Raw genomic sequence first — 26,893 nt, forward strand, 5'->3', positions numbered from 1 at the left:
TGACACAATGATTCATTACTTCTGATCAGCACATGTATTAAAATAAAAGCTGGAAGAAGTTTTGAGTGCTGGAGACACTGGTGGTATTTTTGACCTGTACATGCATGTCTGATGAATCAAGTACCAGGGTACCTTTGGGTACAAATGTCAAATATCAATGAGCTCCATTACAAATGTAATCTTTTTTTTTGTTTTGCAGCCATGAGCAGGTTCACGACTGAAGGAGAGCTGGACGACTGTGACAAACTGAACCAAATGAAGTGAAGTGACCTGTTCTCAGTCTACATATACATCTGACATGGTTTCTGTCATACAGTTTTTCTGTATAGGCTCTCCTCTGTTAGACTGTTGTTTAGGGGTTGATATACAGGTCCTGTAATTGTTTCACCTGGTATGTGATTGCATCCTATTGGCTGCTGTCACCATAGATGGGCCCACATTGTGTTGTTTGGAGCTCTGATGAAGACCTAATGACTGAAACATGTTGGCTGACGACTGGCCTTTTAATGATTCAGCCACTTAAAGGCTTTTTAATATTTCTTTTTTCATTTGATACATGTTTAAGGGGTGTTTTTTTTTCCTTTGTCAAATTGAGGGTCAAAAGACAGAGGATGGCGTTCCTTCTACAGATTAAAGCCCATGGAGGCAACATGATTTGTGATTTTGGGTTATAAAAATATTCATTTTTGGAGTGCCTGGACTGCATCTGGATTTGTAGGCTGCAACACTTTCTGAGGCTGTAACAGGCTACTTTTCCTTCACTGCTGTCAAACAATGCTTGGAATCTCTAAATGTTTGAATTGTGTATACTTTTCATGTCATTTTGCAGATTCAAATAAATCATTTATAAAGTGAGTCTGTGGCTGTGCGACCCCTTCCTGTGCGCAGTTCTATTAAATGTGAGGTAGAAACACATCTCTGTGAGGACGGGTCAGTGCAGAGGGGGGATCAACTCATGGGCACTATTCAAGTATATCTTGAAACTTATTTAAACTATCTAATTCTAACGCAGTATGTGTCAGATAAAGAAAAAAACTGCGTCACATATAATAATAATGATAAAAAATTATATTATCATTGATAATAACAACAACAACAAAACAACAACAACAGTAATAATAATACTAATCATCATCATCATTATTGACCACAAATGTATACATTTGTCTTCATTGGTTTCACAGGTTGCTTAAAAACACATTGTAGTTGTGTTATCTATCAATAATGAATAACACAATATGCACAGTACAGACAGGAACATGAACACGGTGTGAATGATATTTATGAAGTCCCTAACACGTTCTTACATTAATCTTATGAATCCAGCATCCTGATTTTTTATAAACATATTTATTCTGTGTTGGCTGTTAAACTTCAAGTGTAATCATAAAATCGTAAAAGGTCTGGAAGCCCTAAATGGACATATGTGCAAATATCTTTTCAGTTTCTAGTCTCGGGATCACAAGTTCATAATTGTTTTCTGGTGATAACGGATTTGTTTGTCTAGGTATCCTGAGAAAATGTGTTATCCCGAGATCACAACATGGATTAACCTGCTATCGAGAGAAAACAAAAGGTCCTTCGCTCTCATTACTTACAGCCTAATGTTTATTAAATTAGCAGCAGTGTGTCGGCATGCAGGCATGGCGTCTTGACAGGTGTAGTTGCTGATTTCAGCTGAGTACCTGTTATCAATCACTTCATCAGACTGTACCTCAGATCTTATTCATATATATCACCAGTGTGGCTCATTTTCCCCCCTCTGCCAACACGAAGTTGTAGCCTGCTGGACAGTGACACTTGTGCTTTGTTGGTCGCTGTACGTCAGACTGATGTTTCATCTGCCCTGACTCGACACAGACCGGATGATCTTTAGGTGTTTTTAGCTGCTTACACTGTGATGATATCTGTCACAGACTTACAGACATGGCAGAACAAACACTCAGCCAGCTACTCCTGAAAAAAATCTGTGTGGAAACAAACACTGCTTAATACTATAGTTTCACTTTTCCCATACAGCAGTCAGGATGTTAATACCCTCACATCAAATCAATCACGCGAAAGAGAAGTTCAGGTGGTTTGCTTTGAAACTTGAACACCCAGCTCATAGAGCAGTGATTGTGTCCGTGTGTGTGTGTGTTATCAGGCAGTTTTCCTCATGATTAAATGCTCTCGTCATCCTGGAAGAAACATTTGTTATTCCCAGATAATGACATAAATAACTCCCAATCTACGGGAAACGGAGGAAGTAATATGTTTGACCTCTGACTAAGGGCTAAGGGCTTCTGTACCTCAGCGTTTAATCTACTGTAGCGAAACAATCCGTTTCAAAATCAGTTTATCCTCAACTATCCACAAAGTCAGATCTATCTCCATATTTCTAAAATGGCTTGTACAGGGCGCAGCAGATGAAGCGGACACATGACAGTATAAAGTTTGATCAAAGGACCTCAGGTGGGTTTAGCTTTCAAGAACTGAATATTTCAGAGGTAAATTCACGTAACTATCATAAAAGGGAGCGTGCATAAAGTCAACACGTCTGTCTGTAGGTGGAGTGAAGCAGAGTGTCTGGGTCAGTGTGACGGAGGTGGTCGGAGGTCTTCGCGGTAAAGTAAACCTCACGGTAAACCTCCCCGCGCTGCTGCTTAATGCGTGATGAGCGGCAATCAGCGCGAGACTGACGGCAGGCCAATAGAAATAAGAAAGTTCCCCCAGATAAACCAATGGTGTGGCCACATTGTTACAGCGCTCAGCGAATCCCCTGCGGATCTGATGCAACAGGGCTGCAACTAAAGTTACACCTTCGAACTGCAACACCGTGTCCTTCCGCCGCGGCGCTACGGAAACTAGTCCCGGCTGAACCGTCTGCCCAGTTCTCCCCAGAAGTGACTTTATAGCTGTATTAACGGCTTTTCCCCGCTTATTCTTTACCTACATAGTATCTTGACTGTTTGGTAAGGCAGTGTTTTTCATTTCACTGACTTTCTACCGGCAGGCTGCTCCTTAAAAAAAAAAAAAAAGGATTTCAGTACTTTCTACAGCACCAAATAAAGAAAACAGACTAAAAAGTTCATTCGTATGTTATTTATCATTTCTAACACTGATCCCAAAAAGACTGAAAATACTTTAAAATGACTGAATAATAAAAATGAGCAAACTCGAATGAAACAGGAGAGAAAAGATCGTGTGAAGGTGCAGTGAGCTACAAGAGGAGAGGTTAGTGTACGTGTGTGTGTGTGTGTGTGTGCGTGCGTTCCTGCGTGTGTGTGTGTGTGTGTGGTCTCTGGATAATGGGAAAGTCCCCAGGTTGATGACGTAAGGGCCGGCTGAACTCTGTAAACCGCGGATGAATCTCGCCTATTGTGATCCGGTCCGGGCATCAGGAGTTGGAGAAGTAGCGGATTTAAAAACTTTGTGTCTGCATGTCTGTCGGTGGAAATCTCGCTTGATGAAGAGTCCCTGGGCTGTAAAAGGGGAAAATATGGCTTTTTAAAAACTCTTGACTGTCTCCTGCTCCACATAAAGCTCCGCGTGCTTTGCCGCTGCAACGCACTTTCCAAGACTACTCAGAAACTATGGGGTGAGTACCAGAGCCGCGTAGCGCCGGGCTAACTTGGGACAGCGGTGTCTTGTTTTAGTTGAGCCGCTGTGAGAGTCTGCCTTCACCCTGTGCTTATTTTAGACAGTATCATTCTGTTAAAGGAACCCGTCACTTTTACATGTCGTCAAATGAGTGAATTTATCCATTTGAAATAATTTTACTTATTACACTGTCAGGTTACTTTATGTATTGTGTACACCAACGTCTTGTAATTACCTTTTATTGTTTAATGTATTGTTTTTGTTTTTTTATTTTTTAAACTTTCCCACTACTTACTGTCTGCCAAAGTATGTGAGCTTACTGTTGTGCTGCACCTCATTGCTGGATAATTACACTGTGGTGTCATTAATCAATAACTGCTCTACAGCATGAGGTGACAGGTGAATGGGAAAGTTAATTGGAGCTCCAGAAAGCTTTAAAGTAAATGTACTACTTAAAAAAAAAAAAAAAAAAGTTATTTTTTCTTTCTTTCTTTTTCTTCTTCTTCTTTTTTTCCTTTACTATTTGGGGGATTATTAGTGCTTCATTAAATGGAATATTTGATTTTAAAATTTAATTAAAGATTGTCAATTTTAATTTAAATTTTTTTCTTTGTTTGTCCCGCAGGTCCACAGCTCTTTCATCCACCCAGCGTACGGTTTGTGCTTTTGAACAATTTAATCGAAGCAGACGACACAATGGCGGCATCGATCCTTCGCAGGAAAATTCCTCCCATTTCCACGGGCGAGCTCTGCGCTCCCCCTCTCCGACAGGCTAGCCGCAGCCAATCACGGCCCGGGTCGGGGGCGGAGCCAGCGGAGAGGCAGCACTTAATTGGTGAGTTTTGCCAAGACGCTTTTTTATTTTTCCACATCCCCAGGTCGGAGCCGCAGTGCAGCACGGGGCTAATGTCGTACAGTGAGTACAGCTAAGTGGATATTTATCGAATGCAGACGATGCTGTTCAATCATTTTCAGATGATCGGTTAGTTGTTCACTTGGATTTGTCGGATGTATTGCTTGATTTTTAACTACATTTTAAATTTTTTTTTTACATTTATTCTCTACACCTTGCGTGATTTAAGAATTTTTTTCCTGAATTTGTAGATTTTATTTCAGTTATTCTACACAAGCTGCTGAATAAAAAAAAAAATGGATTGCTTTACTGATTCTTTGATTCTTATTTTGAATTTTTTATAGGTGATGGTCACTCAGATTGGATGACGGAAAAAGTTGATTTGTCTTCATTTGTGTCGACGACCGAGTCTTCTCCCAGCTCATCCCTTCCGCCCTCGCCGTTAGAACAAGATGTCAAGGTGCCCTCGGATCTGGAGGTCATGACCTCTTTACTGCAGGAGGAACTGGCTCAGCTGGAGGACTACTTCCGCTCCGAGTCCACATCCACGACAAACAAGTGTGAGAAATCCTCAAAATGTGACAAGGGTGCTCAAGCCATGGGCTCCCAGTCTTATTATCAGTTACCCTATGGCTCATATGGGACCAGCCAATCAGAAACCAGCCCTGTGGTTGTTACCTTGGCAACAGGGGAACTGGACCTGGCCAGCTTCTGTGGCGGACCCATCGGCAGAACCAAAATTGCTCGCCCCGCTCCGTACAACTACCATCACCGCTACCACCACAACAACGGGCGAAGAATCATCAGCGAGGCGGTGAAAGTCGGGGAGGAAGTTGGACTTGATACGTGGGGCTCCAGGGGAAGTTACTCAGGAAGCACAGAGCTGTCTGTGAACCACTACTCCACACTGAAGACAGTGAGCAAGAACAGCCTCGGCAGCGTCAAGAAGGTGAGAGAATGTGCTTTATCGTTGAAGGAAGAGGAAAGTTATTGTTTTTCAGAAGGAATGTTTTGCAGCGAAGAGATTGCTCGAGGTTTTTGTCTTGGTGGCTCGTACGACAGCCACCACAAGCGAGAGGGACAGTTGATGCACAACGTGAAGGTCAATGTAAGTTACGACAGCGCGGGGCTCGAGGTCTTGCACTGCAGCAAAGATGGAGGACTTTCTGGGAGTATTCCCCAAGAGACAATGGTGGCCGGTGACGGCTACTTCCACCAGTCCATGGCCAGCACAGAGCCTTACCATAGCTTTATAGGTGACCTAGATCAGCCGTCACAAGCACAGGCTGTAGAGCCCCAACATGGCCACTACCTCTATCCAGAATGCCTTGCAGACCAAAGCTATGAATGTCTGTCCAGAGGGGAGGGTGAGGGGACGCTGCTGGGCGCCCCCATCCACCGCCCCACCCAGAGGCTAAAGGATGAGCCATGCTCGGTGAAGCCAGCTCTGGTGATGGCCGGCGCGCCCCTGGAGTCCGGCAGTGGAGAGAGGAAGCAGAAGAAGAGAGACCAGAACAAAACTGCTGCTCACAGGTAAACACCTGACTCTTTACAGTTTGTTTCCTATTCCCTCCTCCCGCTCTACTCTTACTCTGTTTTTCCTGAAATGTGCTTGAACCTCCCAGAACATGTCTTAAAATGGATGTTTTAGTCATGCAATGCTGGTTAAAATGAAAAGAAAATTACCATCACAGCTAAGGAAGGTTATTTCCACAGCGGATCACCACTGATCGTATTCTTGTTTTTATTTTAGCTTATCATTGAGGTGACGATACTGAAATACTTTACAGCTTTGACATAGCAGTCATGCATAAGTCAGTCAGCCCAGTGCTTTAAATGTCCTGCAGAGTGTAGGAGGAATATGGAAAGTCCCTCTCTGCCTGCCAAATCCAGCCCCACCTAATCATTTCTATAAGTGTGGTTTGTCTGTGTGGGAGTGAAAAATGGGACAGAAAAGTCTTTAAAATGTTGTAAAAAAAAGCAGAAATTGATGAGTGATGATTTGTGCGGGAGGTGTAATAAACAGCACATCATGAAACTCTCAGGGGAGGGATGTCCCAATGCACCTCAGAGGTCACGCTCACTTGACTCATTAATAAAGATGCAAGGTAGCAAAAAAAAAAACCTGTCAACTAACGGAAGGCATTCTCTCCCTTGGCAGGTACAGGCTGCGTAAGAGGGCGGAGCTGGACTCTCTGGAGGAGGAGCTGCACGGCCTCGAGGGGCAGAACCGGGAGCTTCGTGACAAGGCGGAGTCGGTGGAGCGAGAAATCCAATACGTCAAAGATTTACTGATCGAGGTCTACAAGGCTCGCAGTCAGCGGCTCAAACAGGATGGCAGTGCCTAAAAAAAAAAAAAAAACAAAAAACGCCCACGCTGACCTCACGTCCGAACCTCCCAACCAGCACCACCAAGAGAAAAATCAAGTCAAGAGCACCAACTGGTTTTTGTCTCACTAAAAATGAAAATGGTAGTTGCATGATTTTGGTAGTTCTTTTCTAAAAAAAACAAACAAAACATATAACTGTTCCAAGAGGATGGCCGAACAAAAACACCACCTTTCCTAAAAAAAAAAAAAGGAAAAAAAAAAGAAAGGAAAGAAGAAGTGTGACTAAACTATAACAAGCCTTAGTGAGGTGGCTTCTAGAGGAGATGCTGAACTTGTCCGTGACCACTGTGATCCGAACTGCACTCACAGCCTTGTGATGACTGAGTCTGCGCTTGCAATGATTGATCGTTTACAAAATGCTCTGAATTAGTAGTAGTGATTGAATTTGCTTGTGGTTTTTGTGACACACATCGGCAGCATCGAGGCAGATCCATACGAAATATATATTTTATTTTATATTTTTTGATTTTTACTCAATAATGTTCATTTATCATTTGCTTAAAAACAATCGACCGAATAAAGGGATTGCTGGAAAAAGTGTGTAACATGCTCTACAAATATTCATTATCAGAAAACATTTAGAGAATTTGTATTGCTAAAAATGTTGAGTATTTACACTTCTTTACCCCACTGAAATACCCAATGCATGTTTGATTTTGGAAAAAAAAGCATGTGCGAGTGTTATTTGAAGGCAATATTCTGTTACCTGCATGGCTTCGAGATTCTCCACCGCGTCAATTTAACTGAGTTGACTTTATTCTTCCCATCAGCTGGCGGCTTTTCTCTGAGTTCTGTTTCCCCCCCTGCCAGTGTGATTCATGCTCAGGTTTTTGTTTTTTTTCTGCTCTGAGAAACAGAAACGTTCACTGGCTTCTTTGCTTTTTTCTCTCTCTCTTCTCTCTCTCGGCTGTATTTTGCGAACAAACAATCACCTGTTGACGCAACAATAAATCGTTGTTGGGTAACGGTACGACTTCATGGGAATTTTGTTTTCAATTGATCAATTTGATGTATCTGAAATTCAGGTCCTTTTAATAATCGATGTCAATGTCAGGAAAAATTATACATCAGGTAAATTACAGCCAAATAAAACCAGTGATGTAGTATCATTGATCTCTGCCTTATGGGTTTGTTTTTCCATTGCATGCGGGTCATTATGCATTCGCCCCAGCAGCCAGTTCAACGCCTTGCCACGGCCGCCCCAAGATCTGCACCCAGATCAGCACCCGGAGAAGAAGAGGAGGGTGGGATTAAGAGATACAGAGCGATGCACTCCGCCCCTCCCACCACACTCCGTGCCCTGCCCCATAACTGCTGCTCCCTGCCCGCTCTCTCTGTCTTTCACTCACTCTCTCTCTGTCTTTCTCTATCTCTCTGTCTTTCTCTCACTCTCTCTCTGTCTTTCTCTATCTCTCTGTCTTTCACTCACTCTCTCTCTGTCTTTCTCTATCTCTCTGTCTTTCTCTCACTCTCTCTCTTCCTTTTTGGGCTGCAATGCAGTCAAGAGTCCGAGTGACTTCCCATGATTCACCGCTGGACGGCAGCACATCAAGGCACGGCTTTGATTGACACCTGAACGTTGCACAACAACCCAAAACAAACAGAACGCAAGCCGTTTCCCGCCTCTTGAGGTTTGAGGGGCCGGGCCCGAGTCCGAAGCGTCCACACAATGAGGAAGCACGTTTAGAGGAACACCAAGAGCCACTTCACATGTTGTTCGTGTTCGTGTTGCTGAGCCCCGAGGCGGCCCGGAGTCATATCAAGCTCCGGCAGTCAAACAGACAACACGAGCCGCCTATCTCATCCCCCAGCACGCGGAGGGTGCGAGCGCCTGAGTCTGAGCGCGTGTGTGTGCGTGTGTGTGTGTGTGTGTGTGTGTGTGTGTGTGTGTGTGTGTGTGTGTGTGAAATCTCTTGGTATCTCTCCTAGCAGTCGTAAGGCCTTTCAAGTGCATGAGGCAATATCACACAATCCTTGCAGGAAGAGGAGAGAGATGCGAGTGAACTATCAGAATAAGAGAGTGGAGGGTTGACAGAGAATGCCGTTAAACGTATTGATGCGGTCTCTCCTCTCTCTGTTTGCTGTTTGTTGCACACAGACTGTACCGCCGATGTAACATTTATCATCTGATTTTCATTGTTATTATTATTATTTTTTTGCAGCGCGTTTAATAAAGTTCTTCACCATAACACGCGTTTCCCCCCCCAGCATTTTCAGATCAGATAATAAACTCATCCATTCATTTTCTCTAAATAGTAGAATATGAATATGATAAGAAACTATAATAATAAGACGAGAAAGATAGAAAACATAGCAAAAAACAATTACAAGTAGCATTAAAAAAAACCCACCTCTGAGATATTTAACAAATGAACCGACACCAGAACATAGGTGGTGTGTCAGGTGATTATTTTTACTATGATCACACAAACTTCGGCACTAAGCCAACTAAATGATAATTAATAACAACAATAATGATAATGATAATCAACCGCAGTTAGCGGGTGCTTGGCAGATCAGAATAAAACACGCCGCAAAATAAACCAAGCCGAAAGAAATCACGAAAGTAAACACATATCACAAATAAATGGGCAAAGATGAAAACATTAAATATATAGTCCATATGATAATTACATATATCAAGGGTAAGCTAAGGATAAAGGCGGTGTGAGAAGAAGGTGTGGAAAGGTATTTAAATTTACAATAAATCTATTTTCGTTCATTCAACCTTAAAGACACTGAAGCAGAGGCCTCCTTCACAGCAGCCGAGTGCACAACTATAAATGTGTTGGATGTGCAGAAAATGCCACATGAATTCAGAGAGAGTGCCTTTGAAACACACAGAGAACTTCATCCATCTTGACCAAGTGTGTGTAGAATCTTCCAGCAAGATTTACTGTGTGTGTGTGTGTGTGTGTGTGTGTGTGTGTGTGTGTGTGTGTGTGTGTGTGTGTGTGTGCGCCTCTGTCTCCACCAGGTGTCTCCCCAAGCTCAGAGAACAGAGCAGCACTGGAGCCGTTTTTTTAAAAACGTGACCTCCGCAGGTTCCCTGGAACCAAACAATAGAGTGTGAATACACTACAGTCCAATCCAGACCCTGTGCACGACGTACACAGTTTGCTCTCTAATGGGGATCAAATGATGACCCTTAGGATGAGATGAACATTCGAAGTGCTTGTTGAAGGCGTTTCACCTCTCAACCGACAGCCTTCCTCAGTTCTCTGGAACAGAGAGGGGAAACGCCTTCAAGAAACTGAGATAAGTTCAGTTACCAACAATTAAACTTAGAGTCACCATGACCTAGATAACTGAGAACCTTCAGCAACACAAGAGAAATGTGTCCCGCATAGGGCCATTAAAGTGTCACAGCAGGAAAAACAAGTACAAGAACCTGTTGTCACTGATTAAAGAGCAGAACTGCAGCAGTGGAGAAGGAAGTATGCAGCTCCTTACACTGCCTGACACCAGCGGCCCACAGTGTTTGGGTGTTTGCTACTGATCACACATTAATGTGTGAGATGCATGAAATAAAATGTATTTTACAGGCCTGCCATGTGTTTGGTGGAAATCTTAATCAGCAGAGCAACTAGTCACTAGATTTAAATAAGAATCAATAAATACTAAATAAGTTATAATTCTAATAATAAGTTATAATAACAACTTAATAACTAAGTAACATGTACATGTGCCATACCTGAGGAGATGTATTTAGTTACATTCCACCACTGTCGATTAACTTATATTAATTGTGAGCATCTACTATATACAATATAGAGCATCAAATAAATGAATACAAAAAAAGTTCAACTTATTCAGCTACAAATTATCTGGACATATATAACAATTAATTAACAAGCCACAAACATTCAGGAATGAGGTGATGGAGGTGTGTGCTCAGCGTTCGCAGTGTGAAATAATGTTTTCTGCACACAGAAAAAGTGTGTGTGTCTCTAAATGCAAGATGTGCAGACGGTTAGCGGCAGCACCACTTCGATTGATATTCCCCTGATGAAAATGCAGTTTGCTGGGTGACTTCACCTGACTTACCTTTTGTGTTCTGCCAAACACCTGACTTGTCATCTCATGTCACCATTCACCGGCACCAAGTCAAACGTGTTTTCTTCGAACGTGCCCCTGTCCTCATGACTGAATGAGGACAAATGGGTAGAAATGATGTCACTGTAACAGAACCAGATCTACAAGATGATGATTCAGTCAAAGTGCTTTTTAAGGCTTGCATGCTGATTTTCAGTCAGTGTATGAATGTGTTGTGTGTCACACCAATAAAAAAATGAGCAACACTTTGGCCCTTGTTCATTACAGTCCTGGGAGGAGAACAAGGCACATCACATCACTTAGTGTCTTCTGAGGAACCGTTTCAATGTCTGACGGTGTGGGAGCATTCAAAAACCAACCAGATATGAAATGAATCCACCTCATCCAGTGTGCTGTGTGTGAAACTAACAGGAGGGTAACAGGTGGGGCACGATGTGTCAGATTTCACAGTAAATGTGGCAATCAGGGACGGTCACGGTTGTGTCAGACTGCGATTGGTCATACTGGCTAGTCATCACTGCCCGAGTGATGTTTTCTTAACCCCAACAGAGTGCTGTTTGTGCCTGAACCTAAGCAGAAGCCATAAGCATAAGCACAGTGCTGTCACAACAGAACCCTGAAGAGATTCAACCTCAAGCAACGTGAAGGTGCAACACATCCAGCATTTGCATGATTTATACACATCTGCCTGAATGTATTGTAATTATTGTTGACCTTTTTTATGACTTTATTAGATGGGACAGCTTGAGGTATGACAGGACATGGAGATGTGAGAGGAGGAGGGGATGACATGCAGGGGAAGGGCACACAGGTTGGATTCACACAGCCCTGTGTGCTCTGCCCCATGAACATAACATAGCTTTAAGTTGACACTGATGTGCAGCTGTGCCCAGTGATGTGATAATGATGAGCTGTGCACCGACATGCTGAAGGAGTGAACTGAACACAACTTTTTGCAACTACTGCCAAACAACAGAAAAAAAGTGAAGCATGTCCTGGGGGCAGCAGAGAGGAAACAAGGCATTACTTCAGCTGATCAAAGTTGAGGCGGTCGAAATATTAAAATATTAAAATCACTCAAAAGACAAAAGTCACCTGAAAATCTTCTTCTCACACAAAATGTCAGGGAAATCGATTAAGCCATTAATAGGTCAAAGTGATAATACAGGTGACTGAAATCAACATTTTTTAGTGTCTGTGCAGCGGAGGAAGCCCAGCAGCTGTATCATTCATTTGAGCTCACTGAGGAATCTACCTGATGGTTTTGCTGAGAGAAGAGTGTTGATGAAAGTAACATTAGAAACTTCATTTCATACTGACAACAAACACGCAATGAGTGAGCAACCTGATGAAAAGATGAGCCTTCAACACACACGCAACAACACACAACACAGTTTTGCTGTAAATATATAAACAAGAAGCTAATTTGCTGCTCTGGATGACAGGAATGATGCAACACATGCACAGATGAATGTAAACGGAGCAGTAACCTTGAGACACTGAAGAAGAAGAAAGAAAACAAAGCCTCAGTCTTGACCCTGGAAACAGCAGTTGGTAACATACATTTGTCTCAAGGTCAACTTTTGTCCACAACTTGTTGTCACGCTGCCCAACTGTGAGCAGCTCCGCAATTTCTTTTGTGCATTGCATCGTGGTCCGCTGTGTTCATCGCTAGTCGTCTCAAATAGAAATCTTTGACTTTCCTGGGTTTGGGCAGTTTTCCAGTGTGAATGCAGACAGCAAATCTGCATAGAGTAGTTGCAGTAGTAGTGTTTAACAGAGAACAGGGGGCCACAGCTCCAGCTAATGGACAAAAACGTGGCCTCCCAGTCATCAGTGAGGATTTGTGATTGGCAGGAACGAACTATGAATTGACATGCTCAGTACGTATTGAGATCCCTGTGAGTGGACATGGAGACGGACTGGCGAAACAAACAGGAGGCAAGACGAAAGCAGCACAGGATCACATTAGAGCCAGTGGGTGAGGACGATGTGGGAGAGGGAATGTGATGCAAGGGGGGGGGGGGGGTGGAGGGTCCTCAGTGAGACTCCAGTGATGTGGGGAGCAGAGGATGAGCTGGAGCTCAGTGCTGCAGAATGGCCTGCAGCCCTGTTGGAGGCTGTGTGTACACCAGCAAGGAGGGTTTAAATTCATTATGAGCAGATATATGCAGCCAGTGGAGGAGGCGCAGTATGTATGAGGGTGGGGGCTGGGGTTAAAGACGCCGGCTGAGTTGTGGGGGTGGAGATGCCGAAGAACAGACAAGTGATGCAACTCTAATTTCTGTCAGGAGTTTAACATTTCATGGCACAATAATTGGTTCTTAAAATATATTCTCAAAATCATTTTGGTGTTACAGTGATATATAACAGGGTGGATGGTGTCTCAGCCACTACACCCACCTATCACTTGTGTCTGCACTATGCCACTCCAGTGAGCGGGCAGGATCACAGTGGGTGACACTTTAAAGGCAGGGCTGGATTATTTCTTTTTCACATGCTGCCTTTTAAAATGGCATTATTTTGCATATTTTAGTTGTCGTTTGTATATTGTCGGCATTCCGTGGACAGCAAAGAGAGAAATTTGTGTCCTTACTCTGCACATGACATTAAACACTTTGAATCTTGAATTGAATCTTCTGAGTTTCCTGAAAGCTACTAGCTGTAGCTACAAGTTAGCTCTGCTAGCTGACTCTGCTCAGAGCACCGCCAGGGAGAGGTGGTGTTTGGAAGCAGGGGGGTGGGTGACATTTTCAGGACAATGACATGTCGATGTCACATGTTCAAGGGACAGGAAAGTACTCCTGCTCAGCTCTCTGTGGGTTGAAACCCTCTGGCCACACCCACATCACTGATGTCATAGCAGGGATTTGTTCTCACCTGCTTGAACATCACTAGCTGGGGCTTTTTTTTCCATTTCATCTAATTACTGGGTGAGTTTATTACCCAGTGGCCTGTATGACAAGTCGAGTTAACTGCGTTGCATTTGGAGCACAGCACAAACAAGGTCAGTAAAGATAATAATACAACAACAAAAGTTCTATGAAAGAGGACACATACTCAACATTCTTATTTTTATCTTATGTTGTAACGCACATAGCACAAGTTGTCCTTCCACAACAACAGTTCCAGCAGTTCTCACCAAACTAAAGTATGGAACTAGTCTGACGACCTCAAAACTTTCTTTGCCCCTAAGGTGAACAACGTATACATTCTTCGGGCCCCACCTCTTGTTTTTTTCAGATGTTGAACACACAGACAAGCATGCATCATCACATGCAAACTTCTTCTGCCTCTCTGATGAATTAGATCAGATTTGTGCACCGTTTTCTTCAATTGTTGGCTCATGTCTGGCAATTTATTACTCACCTCTCATTTTGTTTTGTGGTGGTTACTATCATGAAGTTATCGAACGCCCAAGGAGGATGAGCAATCCATGAGGAGTGTAAATTGGTGAATAGGCTTGATCTCAGATAACAGTCACGTAACATTTGGCAAATGATCTTGTTATGTAATATTATGTTATTTGTTGAGAAAGAGGACTTCAGTGCACCCTTCCAAGAAAATGCTGTTTTCCATAAAACATTGGCAAGAAACAAATCTCTCCCCGCAGCTGCTGTGAGTACTCATCTACCCAGCAAGCCCCGACACATCTGGGTGATACTTCAGAGACACACGAGAGAGTCCGACAGCTTGAGGAATGTACTCTTCCCCTGCTCTAATGTCTGTTATTCAGGCCGAAGAGTGGGCTCAATCAAGAGTGGTCAACAGTTGATCCTGGTGACGTAGTTATGGCACGTTTGATGCACGCTTTTCATCATTTACTCCAAAAACATAAACTGTGTTGCGTGAAACCATTCGCTAGACTGTATCTTGTATCATCTAGTTAGGATTTTGTTTTCCATGTGCTTGTGTAACAATATAAAAAGAGCTTATGTAACCCAGAGATTGGCACCTTCAGGTCAAACAAAAAACCCCAAAACAAAACAAAAAAAAAAGCTGAAGCAGACTTGTTTACTTAACTTTTTAGTTTATTCATCATTTTTAGATGATGATGCACATACTCTTACAGGGCATGAATTGTGATACTGACATACTGACATGTGATACCCACCACCATTATGAATCAATATACACTGAGACAACAACATTTTTAAAACGTTATAACCTGTTGAACAACCACGGTACAATAACACAGCAAACAGCCGCTTGCAGTAGATGTTCCCTTTGTGTATGTACGTTTGTGATGTTGTATTTCTGTGGGCAGACTAGTGTCACACACGTCAGGCTACGGATGCTAGCTGGCCACCGGTCAATCCATTCATCTCTGAAGATCGTGAATAACATTATCTTAATAATTGGTACTGATCAAATCAAATCCTGCCATTTATTAGTTATTAGATTTAGAAACCCTTTGGTTGAAATGATGACTGAAGACTTCTGTGCGGAAGTCTGTGCACTGATTTATAGTGTAAGTCAAACACGATCTGAAGGAAACAATGGTGACATCGTGGACATCACATGTTCTGCTTCATGATAGAAAGCGCTTATAACACAAATATCAACTAGATTCCCCAACCCAGCAAAACACATGAGACAGTTTTAACCTTCTTACCACTGTAAAGGCTTCAAGCAGTCATTCATGTTTCACTTACAGGTGGATAAACTATCAAATATACTTTCAGAACAGGACTGAACAGGACTGTCTTGACTGTCTCTCCTATGATATAGTCTTCCATTTTATGAGAAGATAGCATGCATGAATATGTGAGATACTGCCAACTAACACACAAGTAAACAAGTTGCTGATTACTTTTATAAAACCTATTTTATACAGTATCAAAATGCATATAAACTAGTCTTTGCTATTAATTACCATCTGTTTTTCAAAAATATTCTCATCTTTATCAATAGTAAAACCATATAACTTCTTAAACCTTAAAACAGCATCTTTGCTTGAGCAGCTGAACCCAGAATATGATACTCACAATACTTAAAATCACAATAAAACATGCATTTCTCTGAAAACAATTGTTCTCACAAAAAATACCAAAGTTCCCAAGAACACCTGATAAATGTTACAAAGTAATATTATACAACTACTATTTTTTAAAAACTTTACATGGGATACAACAGTGTCTCAATATTGTCACCATACACTGCTTACTAAAACGTGTTATGTCCTTTAAAAGATGCCAAACCCCCCGCTACAAATTTACAGGACTGGACTTTTATCTAACACTTATGGAGCCTTAAAACTTTTATGAAAAAGTCCATATTTTCTAATCACGCTGTCAAATTTTCAAAGATATTTTCATAGGATTACATGTGGGTTGTGACAGACACACTTGTTACTCTAATGTAACAAACAATGGAAGTTTCACAGAAACCAACTAATGGGCACCTGATGTTTCTGTGCAGGTTATAATAAATACCTGATTGCAAGTCAGGCATTTTTACCACACACAAAACCTCAGATGCTTTACATAACAGACCTGAACTCATGCTCAGAAAAAAGACCACAATTACTGAGGTTCTTTTCTCCCTATGACAAATTCAAGCCTTAACCAACTCAGAACATTACTGTCGGGTTCCAAAAAAGCCCTGCCGGGCAGATGGGCCAGGTGCTCAACCAAATCTAGGTTGCATACTCCGGCTCCCCTGAGAAAGAGAGGGTAAAAAAATCAGTCAGCAATCAAAAAATACAGGGGGAATTTCTGCACAAAGTCTCTAGATGCCTAAATATTAAGGATATTTGTTCAACCAACCAAATTAAGTGAATCCATATTTCTACTCAGAATGGGTGTGGGTGGGACTAATAAAGTTCTTTTAGCCTGAAATTGATTATGGTTTATCAGAAGTTGCTGTATTCATTATTTAATAGAAAACTATTTATAGAAGAGCATTAGGACTTCTTCAGGGTCAGTCTGCTATCCAATGAGGATAACCTGTAAAAACTAGGGCATCTGTACTGGATACTTGTTACAGTGAAGAACTTGGTCAACAATATTAGCTAGGTGCAAGACATATTAATATAGATGCTGCCACACACATTTGTTAATCCCAATCTTTTTGGGGAACAGTTTGTTTGGGCCAGTGTTAAATGCTTGGATAGAATTCTGAACAAACAAACAGACTTGTTTGTTGCCTTGTTAGCAGTCTTGTCTGTTTTGTAATAATTGTTACCAAACAATGAGCGTACTGGCTGGATGGGTTGTTAAGAGAGAGAACTTTTCTGACCTCCTTACCACTAGTGAAACAAATGTTTGGCCTGAATTAGGTGTCAGAAGAAAGGCCACATTGAAATATTTGAGTCCCTAAAGGAGTCCTACTAGCTTAGTACTGATAGCAAGTACATCTAAAAATAGACCAATGAAAAGTTGAGTGAAATGGCTGTGCTGTTCGAGTCATCTTTAGGTTTCCTCATCTTCAGTGTGCGGACCTTGACAACCATTGCTGGCAAAAATAGCCCTGCATTACACTTCAGAGGCATACCAGCATACTTACAATAACCACAAGGGAACAGGGCGGAACTAGACCTACAGCTTTGTCAGTAGACAATAGGAGCATATTGTTTTCCAAGTTCACAACTCATGTTGACTCATAATTTGTTCACTCTCTTAACCATTTGCTGCCACGCCTAAAAGATGAACAACAAACACGTGACGTGTGTAAATGATGCCCTCAGCAATGTTAAATGTCTCCTGACTACAGCTGTTGCAGGAGTCCGCTGGTCTAAATGTGCAGCGAGTGATGTTATAGTGCTGACTACTTTGATCACATGTCATTCAACATAATTTCCTTCAAAATAGCAAATCAAACGTAGCTCTAATGTTCTAACATGATCTAATAATCTTGGATATGAAAATGAAAAGTTGACAAATCGTGTTGGTCAATTTCAGTGTCATACCATGGTATGAAGGTAGCTGCCCATCTGCAGAAGGCACTCCAGGGTCTCCATCATCTGCTCTTGACGGAGTGTCTGGAGCCTGGTGTGATTTGGACTTGTACTGTTTTCCAACTCACGTACTGTAGCTTTCAGAGCCACAGAAGCACACTGGAGGACACTCATTCCTGTGAACACACACAAACATTTGGCTTTTGGTATTTTCATTTACTTGACATTCACCTAACTCTTTGGACGTGTCATTGCTAGATTCTGACCGATGCAGTTGTCATTTTCATGCCCAGTGGCCACGTTGTGTGTGGCGCAAATGTACTTTCACCCAACCCTCTTAAAATGAGGTGTGGTCAGGCGCACTGCTATCTTGAGATAGCAGAAAGTGACTGCACCATAGCTCAACAAGAAGCTGGTCTGAAGTCAAATGCGCAGTGTTTCCCTGCTATTTTAAGGATATATGACAGAGATAGTATTATGTGCCTACATGGACGGATTCACATTATGTGAACACTCTGCTTTAGTGATCAAAAAGGCTTCTTTCTGTCCTTATAAACAGATTCAAGTGTGCAGTAAAGTTACTGTGGCAAATATCATCGAGCATTTAAGCAGCAACACTAAAAACTTTAGCTGTAATCTTGACAGGACAGAGGAAACTCTATAACAAGCAGGATTAAACTTGCTTCTTCTTGAGTTAGTATTTTGGACAGCTCTGATGAAGCTCAGGATTTATCAGGAGGACGGCTGCTTTACTTTAAACACTTTCACTACATGAACCAGGGCTGTGTGAGAGGCTGAGGGTTCTTCCTTTTTGGCTGGGTCACTTCTTCACACAGATGCTGGATGTCACTCTATTCTGCCACTCCTGCTTTCATTCCCAATATGATAAATTATGTCAGATCACTGTTTACAATATTGTTTATTATTTTTACAATTATATGTATCTTAATATGTAAACATGCATCAAATTCCATTTCACTCCACTTGATAAGTACATTGTAATCCACATTTTGGTGAAGAGCTACAGAAATACAGCTCATGATCATTATTATTAGGATTTTAAAGATTCTTACCAGAGTTATCAGTTGCTTCAACGTCAACATACACACCATCCATCATTGCATGTTTTAGAACCTAAAAGAAAACATACATACTGCTTTAGGATGTAAGGTCATTTGAGCCATGACCTCAAAGAGCACCACACAGGGTTATTTGTAACTGGGCACCAGCAAAACTATTGCCGTATGGCTCTGCAAGGTACCACAGCTGTGGTGGTCCTGCAGGGAGGAGACTGTCGGACAACGTCAGTCCAGAGTGTTTCCAGTGATGTAGATTACAGAGAGAATCAACTGTTTCATTGTGAACTGTGCCAACTGTGTCTAATGTGTCTCTGCAACACTGCACTCTGACATTGTCAAAGTTGACCCACATCAACAAAGCTGCAGCATTGTACGTGTTGTGTTGAGGTTGCAAAAGATTAAATTAAGTAACATTTACTTGCTCTGACATGTTGAATAATGTTTTAGCAATGTGTCAAATTCAGGAAACACGAAACCACCGCCTAATCTGAACTTGCTGTCTTGCTGTGGAGTTACAGGTATCTCCTGGTTAGATAATGCATGATAATGTGTATGGTCCTGCATCTAAAGATTATTTTTCACTGTCAATACTTCTGCCAATTTTTTTAAGGATTATAGTTTAGTCTATTTTATTTATTTATTTATTTATTTAAAAAAAAAAGCCCTTGCAATGTCCCTGACCCATAAGTGACATCTTCACAATACTTGTTTTTACCAACAAACAAAAAATATGTTCAGTAAATCAATTAAATCCTCACATTTGATACTGATACTCAATATTTGTGGCACAGTACTCATTTTCTGTAGTATTCATACAGTCCCTGCTGCATTTTCTTACCCTCCCTTTTCTCTGACAGCAACACACAAACATAATTTTTAACGGCTTGGTCAGAAGTTTCTAAAAATATTTCCCATCAAGTGCATACTACAGTCTCTCTGCTGTTCTCTGTTCCTAGTCAAGAATGAAAAGTTGTATCTCCTTGTAATGTTACAGCCTTGTTATATTACTCTTTTAGTAAATATCTGTCATGCCCTCAATGTTGTGTTGACTTTCCCCCATGGAATTGAAAATGGTAATGAATATTCATATTCCATTGCAGATGATTTCCCCCCCCCCCCCGAGTTAATTAATTAATTCATCATCTAAGTTTTGCAGATATAGTCTATCATGAGGGAATCAGCACATGACATTACAAGTTCTCACACGACAGACAAACATTTCAGTCTTAACAAAACATCAACGGCACGTGTTGACACAATTCCAAAAAGTGAACACAGTTCCAAAGAAACATTTATCGTGTCCCATAATGACAGGTTACCCAAGTTGCTATTTAGCCTCGCCCAATAACACCTGAAATGACTACACTTGACGAAAAGGAAGAGCTGAATACACTCTAGCATCACATACCCTTTAACATGTAATGGTACACAACTGACTGTATTTACTATACTGATACTCTTCCTTGTCCATAGCACACATGGCATGAGTCATTCATCATACAAAATCTTGAAATGAGCTCACTCAGCACATGACGCTGGTGGAATACTTTACATTCGGACCACAGTGAACAATGTCTGGATGACACGACATGGCAGGCTGCACTCAGTTGGTGTGTCTTACAAAACCAGCTGTGCTGGTTTCTGTCAGAGCTCGTCTTCTGACCTGTTTGAAGGCTTTAATCTGTAACTTGGTATGGATGACACCTTCTTGATATTAAAAACAATGTGGCCGAATAACCTAAAAACCTCGTCTGGATCAGAGGAAAGCATAATATCCAATATCTTGTGACATGGGGGGTACTGATGCTTGTTGTATGATATGGAAACAGTACTTGTGATTTGCACAAAGACATTTCTGTTATGAAGAAAAAAGGAACAGTGAACACGTTTTAACCACACCCTCATTCTCTAGGTCAATGAACGCCAGCTTTTCAAAGGCATCACCTGATAACGTTTATTTATGTTGTATCTCTGTTGTTTCTAAAATGCTGGAACTCGATGATGAGCTGCATTTTTCACTTGTTTTGCCCAAATCCCACCAGTGCTGTCTGAAACAGCATCTGTCACATGTAATGTTAAAACACAGAGACCAGTCTTTAACACATTTTGAGCAGCAGAGAAAAAAAAAAGAAAAGCTCTAACCTCCAGGACTCTGATGTAGCCTTTCTCAGCACTCAGGTGGAGACAGGACTTCCCTAAGTTGTTTGTCTCATTGACATTGGCGCCCATACGGATAAGATCTGCCACCATCAGGTGGTGGTTGTTCTTTGCAGCATGGAGGAGGGGGGTCTGTGAACAGAGGGCCGTAAACTGGTCAAACGGTGGCGAAAGATATAAATGTGTTTTTTTTTATCTTACATCAGACACTGAATAATAAACATGCATGACAACACCAATGCTGAACACCAGTGTAAATGAGTTGTTTTGATTCCTATACCAGTATCGGAAATGTAAGTATGCTAGTCTAAGCACTGATCCGAGACCACGCAATTTAGAAATGGTACCCTTCTACTTCCCAGTTAGCTCTGTTAGCTCTGCTTAACGTTACACACCTGAAATAAGTTCTTCTGCCCTGCTCTAAAAGCCAACACTGGAAGTCACAGAACATCTCTAATTGTAATTACAGAAGCATCAGTGACAATTTGCCGTTTCGCGAGGTGTCACCACCTCCAGTAATTGAAGACTCAAGGATACAATATGATTAAACCGACTGTAATGTTTTTAGTTTGCTTGAGGACTTAATTTGTTTAGACTTGTTAATCCCAAATGACTAATCTGTCTAGTCTGTCTCACTGTTACATATCTTGAGAACTGTTCATCTGACCTACTTCACACTTGGCAGGCTTGTTGAAGAGGAAACAAGGAAGTGCACATTCAATTTAGTCAGGTAAATATAGTACAATCAATGTTTGAATAACATTTTAATAAACGTGAACACCACCCCGCAGCAGCGTGGGTGGGGCCTCAGAACTCTGGCTTCATGGCCCTGCAGACTGAATCTGGGCTCGGACATGATCTCTCTCACATGACCTCATGGGGAAGCAGATCAAACAAAATGGAGGTCGGTGTGGTGCAATAAATTGCTGTGTTAACATGACACAGAGACAAAAAACACAGAAGTTTTAACTAGTCAGGATGAGTGGGGAGAGGCAGCAGCGTGGCTTTTCAATTCTTCAACAAGAAATTTTAAGTTTCTGTCAACAGTAGTATGTGAGCTGAAGTAACCCTCAAGGGAAACATTGTTTACCTGATCTGAGCCTCCGGACATGCCTCCCTCATTGGCTGTTTGGGTTTGGCTTGCAAAGTACTGTCTCAGTTTTAAATGGTAAATATTAAACATGCTTGATACTATCGAGGCAGCTTCAATGAGCCTATGAGCAGTTCGGGAGGCTTCAGACTGGATCTGTAAAGCTCTTAAATACCTGAATCATCTGGGCGGAATATCAGTTCCAGTGTTACAATTGGACAGCCAACAGGAATGCATCATTCAAATTATTTAAATTTGCAAAAATAAACCCTCTGCTAGTTAAAGCCATGCTCTACTTTAAAACTGCTACGCCAACTCAAACTGACTAAAACGTCTATTTTGAAATGAATAACTGTGCTCCATGTAGTTCACTTTAACATTGTAACAGATGACATTCATCTCCAACTGGCTCAAAGGAAGCAGCATCTGAACGCACACTGTTCACAAAATGAAAAAGGCAGTGCTGATCAAATATGAATCAATTATGAATCAATATCCATATCCTAATATCCATGGGTGGAGCTTTAATTCTGACATAATGCTGAATAGTTTAATGAAAAATAATACATCATATGTAGTATACACAAACTGTAAATATAAATCTCAGAGGTCAATGTACTGTACCATTCCATCAGAGTCTTTTAGGTCCAGTCTGTTGAATACAGCCAACCGTTGTGCGATGGCGTAGCCCAGTGCCCTCTTCCCAACACACGCTGCTTTATGGAGGGCTCTGGATGGACATGCACAACGCCACATGTTGAGACAAAAAATGCTTCAATAAAACACTAAAAGGTACTTACCCATACAGAGAGGCAGCCTTCAATTTTGTTAGATGAGAACAAGTCTGAACCTGGGTCATTCATTATTTCATAACACAAACTGAGAAAAGGGGACTTAATTGCAGAGGGCCTGCAGGCTTGAGTGAGCGCCACAAACTGAACCACAAGAAGCCTTTTTCACAGCAGAAGTTTTGACTTAATTTGTTATTGTTGCAATACAATCGTTGATCATTGTGTTCTATTAAATTGTCATAGTAAGCAATGACCGTGAGCCAGCAGGAATAGCACCAGGGGCCTGAACCTGAGGTAATTAATTCTTCAACCATTTTTATCATAGCTTACTTCAATGAAAGTGTCAATATGATCAGACTAGTTCAGGCTTGATTTTGGAATAGGCATATCATTGAACCATAAAAAAATGAGACATCAAACACGTATTATATAATCATTATTAAGAAAGAGAAAACACAGAACAGCATAATTAAACTTACATAAGCAGTTACACAGTAACTTTTTCCAGACCTATATTTTTTTACCAAAATGCTCAAATCTTTGAACATACAAATATAAACATGTGGCTTAGAAGTACATCTAAAACATATGTTAGCTCTTGCAAACTGCTGTTCCATGTGGCAAGACACTATTTCCCACACATAGACTTCACAAGTATATTTGGCAACCCATTTTAGATTTTTATACTTGTTTTATATCCATCCAAGAGAATAACGCCGTCCATGACCGATTTGCTAAGTGACAATCTTCCCTCGTTCTTCCACTGCCATTTACTGTCCGTCAGACCTGTTTTGCAGCTCTGTGCCTCTTTACAGGGCGGAAAAAAAATAGTTGAGGGCTGCTCAGAGTCTCCAGCTCTTAAGAGGAGAGTGAGTGCAGACCCAGACCTTCTAGAGGAATAAACCCCTGGAGTCACATCAGATTCTGCTCTGGTCCGGAGCCGTTTCTCAACAGAGGAGAGCTCAGAAATTATTTTACACTTTGTACAACACATCCCAACTCCAGTAAACTGACTGTGATGTGTAAAATAAATGGAGTTCTCTATCAAAAGTTGATGTGTAATCTCCACAAACATACAATGACATTTTTGCACCAGACTTACGCTCTGCCATGTCCATCGGTCGCCAGCAGTACAGCATCAGAGACGTCACTCAGCTGGCTTTCCTCTTTCTGCAGCTGTGTCCAGAAGAAGGCAGAGCTGTTCAGATTCCAGTCCTGGTTCTGGGGATCGGCCCACTCCTTCGCCAATCCATTGTCTCTTCCAATAAACTGGGGGCTGTTGTGTATGATGCCAGGTGGGGAAAGGGCATGGTAGTAGTCTGCTGTGCCCGGCGAGTAGGTCATGTAGGACTGGGGGCTGGGGATCATTTCATCAGACTCGTCACTGTAGTACCCGGAACCTTAGCAAGATGATAAGAGGTAGAAGTAGGTGCTGTGAACACATGTATCACTTTAAAGATCAAACAATAGATGTGGATCTGGGCACTGCCAATTACCAGTTGGAGACCAGTCGGGAGACACTGGAGGGTGAGGGGGGGAGAACGGTTGAGGAGGTGAACAGTAGTTATTGCCCGTCTTCAGATCTTCCTCCAGTACCTCAACGATGATTGCCAGCTCTTCCAGGCTTTTAGTGGGGCATTTTTTCTGAGGCCAAAGACAGGTATTTATAGCATTCTATAAATCTGACTTGGGAACTATATAAGAGGGCCTATAGTGTTTTTCAATACCAACCTTGGCAGTTCGACGCCCCGTGCGAGTTTTGACACGTTTCTTGTCTCCTGTGGAGGCATATTTTAAGTGTCAGTCAGAGAGTACTGCACATTAGGTTCCTAAAATGTATGTTCTCAAAAGTACAGTGTTACCCTGCAGCCTTTTGTGTCTTACTGGTGGTTCATGAGCCACACAATCTAGAATAAACCTCTTAAAAAAGAATAAAAACCTCTCCATGACATCACACCTTAATTACCACGAATCTCGGTTTTACTGACCTGCGACTGTGTCACCGTAGATGTCCTGTGTTCACGCATGTATGATGTTCAATGAAAAAACAAAACAAAAAACAAAAGGTTGCATGAGTGTGAGTTGTATTTACTATGTTTCTTAAGTTCCCTGGAATATGGACCAGGACATTTCATGTGTCATAGTAGGCAAGCGTACCATAATGATATTTATATGACACAAAACATATATCATGTAAAATCATGTTCACAATACATTGTTTATGACCTGCACAAATTAGCAACCTTACAGAGTTGCAGTGAATAAAAGATTTTGTTGAAATGCCAAAATCCCAAAAATGTATAGTACTGTTTAAACTGTTTGCACTTTTTCACAAACCCAAGTGACATAAAATCTGTTTGCCACTTGGGCAATGAAAATAAATAAACAGAAGTTACCTGAAAATCTTGAGGTTCAACCCCTTGAGCTAGGCGGATGTTCCTCAGAAGATCCCTCACTGGCATTTTGACGCGGACTCCCAGGTACACCTTCTCACCATCGTAAATGGAACACCTTGACCCTAGTGTTGACAATGGATGATGAACCTTTATGGCAGGATCTGACAACGCCAGACTTGATACACAGGTTCATAATATGCTCTGTTGATATGCTGCACCACATTTGATGGAAGAGGCAAACTGTGCCTGATGCCACACATCTGCTAAATAAGACCATAATATCACATGGTCTACTTTAGATGATAGGATACTACCTTATTGTCATAGAGATAGTCATTCAATAAAACATGACTCTCTGAGCTGTACACATTACTAATAACTACACATCTCAGACTGGCTTTGAATACCTCAGTATAGAGTGCCACAAACTTACAAACAACTACAAGTCCCAGGTGTGTAACAGTCTGTCAGATGTAACGTAGATGCTAACAACAAACTAAACTCATGACATCATGACAGTGTTCTATGTTGAAGTAAACATGTGTGTAAGGATGTGATCCTACCCTGAAGGGACAACACGATTTGGACGCTGTTATTTTAAGGCCAAAAGTTACACACTGTTGCTTTTCTACATGTCTAACTGAGAGAACAGGCGTGCTCTACTTCCAGGTTCTAATGTTTTCAGCTTGTGTTGAGCTGTTGTAGGCAGCACTTCATTTAACCTCCCGTTCGTTTTGAGCTGCTGATGAACTGCGTCACGTCCACGAGGACTATTATTATCATTAATTAGATGTATTCCTGTATAAATATGATTTAGCACCCTTCATATGAGTCTCAACACACGTTGGTAGCGCCCTCACACGGTGAACAGGTAGAACAAAGTGTCCTACCTCTTCTCTTACTGCCCACATCCTGGGCAGTAGTACCGGGACCAGGTGCGTCTGCTCCGGCCAGGCCCGCCGCGGGCTCCCCCGGCAGAGGGGAGAGCTCAGCCCCGATGTCGACGGTATCACCCTTTTCTTTCGGGTCCTTTCGTTTGTACCGTCCTCTCATTCTGCACTACGACTGAAAAAAACAAAACAAAACATAATTCAGCAACGACCAAACGGGAGTTTGGCCTTACAGCGTTATGAGTGTAAAACAAACATACCGACTAGAGTCCTGTGTGTTGCTGTGGGCTGGGCCGGTCTCCTTCGGAGCTGCACGTCGACTCACAGCACCTGCTGGTCTGCCCGGGTTACCTGGAGCCTGGGAACATGACGCTGACTGCACCCAGGTGAACATAGCCACGCCCATAGCTGCTCCGCCTCCGTGTCTCAGAGACACGGAGGCGGATAATATAATATAATATAACGTTACAATATCATGAATTTATGATACTACTTAGTTGTATGGCTTAAACAAAGGTCGCTCTGTATACGCAGGTTTTTACATTATGTGACCTGTGACACGTTTCTTTAACTTGTACAGTTTCATCCTGCCAGTCACTCTGTGTGAGGGCCTGAATTTCACCGTCCTGCACACTCAACACACTTCACTGAGTCACAGGAGCAGTAGCAGCCACTGTGTTTAGACCTGAGTCAACAAATTATGAACACATA

General features: G+C 41.9%; 2 protein-coding genes across 2 annotated transcripts; one reads left to right on the forward strand and one right to left on the reverse strand.

Moving 5' to 3' along the window:
- The first annotated feature begins 3,334 nt into the window (after nt 1–3,334).
- Nucleotides 3,335–7,938, forward strand: LOC119010416. The gene is made up of 4 exons (XM_037082553.1): nt 3,335–3,580; nt 4,208–4,417; nt 4,780–5,968; nt 6,597–7,938. The coding sequence occupies exons 2-4, from the start codon at nt 4,279–4,281 to the stop codon at nt 6,781–6,783; spliced, it is 1,515 nt and encodes a 504-aa protein (XP_036938448.1). The 5' UTR covers nt 3,335–3,580; nt 4,208–4,278; the 3' UTR covers nt 6,784–7,938.
- Nucleotides 7,939–14,894: 6,956 nt separating this feature from the next.
- Nucleotides 14,895–26,590, reverse strand: zgc:113279 (uncharacterized protein LOC553749 homolog). Its single transcript, XM_037083510.1, has 12 exons — nt 26,443–26,590; nt 26,183–26,357; nt 25,293–25,414; nt 24,885–24,909; nt 24,628–24,674; nt 24,393–24,540; nt 23,999–24,296; nt 22,730–22,835; nt 21,001–21,147; nt 18,853–18,913; nt 17,792–17,955; nt 14,895–16,542 (listed from the first exon to the last, which is right to left on the reverse strand). The coding sequence occupies exons 2-12, from the start codon at nt 26,343–26,345 to the stop codon at nt 16,510–16,512; spliced, it is 1,314 nt and encodes a 437-aa protein (XP_036939405.1). The 5' UTR covers nt 26,346–26,357; nt 26,443–26,590; the 3' UTR covers nt 14,895–16,509.
- Between the last annotated feature and the right edge of the window lie 303 nt (nt 26,591–26,893).

Source organism: Acanthopagrus latus, chromosome 2, assembly GCF_904848185.1.
Source record: "Acanthopagrus latus isolate v.2019 chromosome 2, fAcaLat1.1, whole genome shotgun sequence".
Classification (NCBI taxonomy): Eukaryota; Metazoa; Chordata; class Actinopteri; order Spariformes; family Sparidae; genus Acanthopagrus; species Acanthopagrus latus.

Coding starts and splice junctions, on each gene's coding strand:
- LOC119010416 (XM_037082553.1), top strand. CDS start 4,279: ATGGCGGCATCGATCCTTCGCAGGAAAATTCCTCCCATTTCCACGGGC. Junction 4,418..4,779: donor GGAGAGGCAGCACTTAATTG/GTGAGTTTTGCC, acceptor AATTTTTTATAG/GTGATGGTCACTCAGATTGG. Junction 5,969..6,596: donor AACAAAACTGCTGCTCACAG/GTAAACACCTGA, acceptor CTCCCTTGGCAG/GTACAGGCTGCGTAAGAGGG.
- zgc:113279 (XM_037083510.1), bottom strand. CDS start 26,345: ATGAGAGGACGGTACAAACGAAAGGACCCGAAAGAAAAGGGTGATACC. Junction 24,297..24,392: donor TCCCGACTGGTCTCCAACTG/GTAATTGGCAGT, acceptor CATCTTGCTAAG/GTTCCGGGTACTACAGTGAC. Junction 17,956..18,852: donor TGAAGCAACTGATAACTCTG/GTAAGAATCTTT, acceptor GTGTGTTCACAG/GAATGAGTGTCCTCCAGTGT.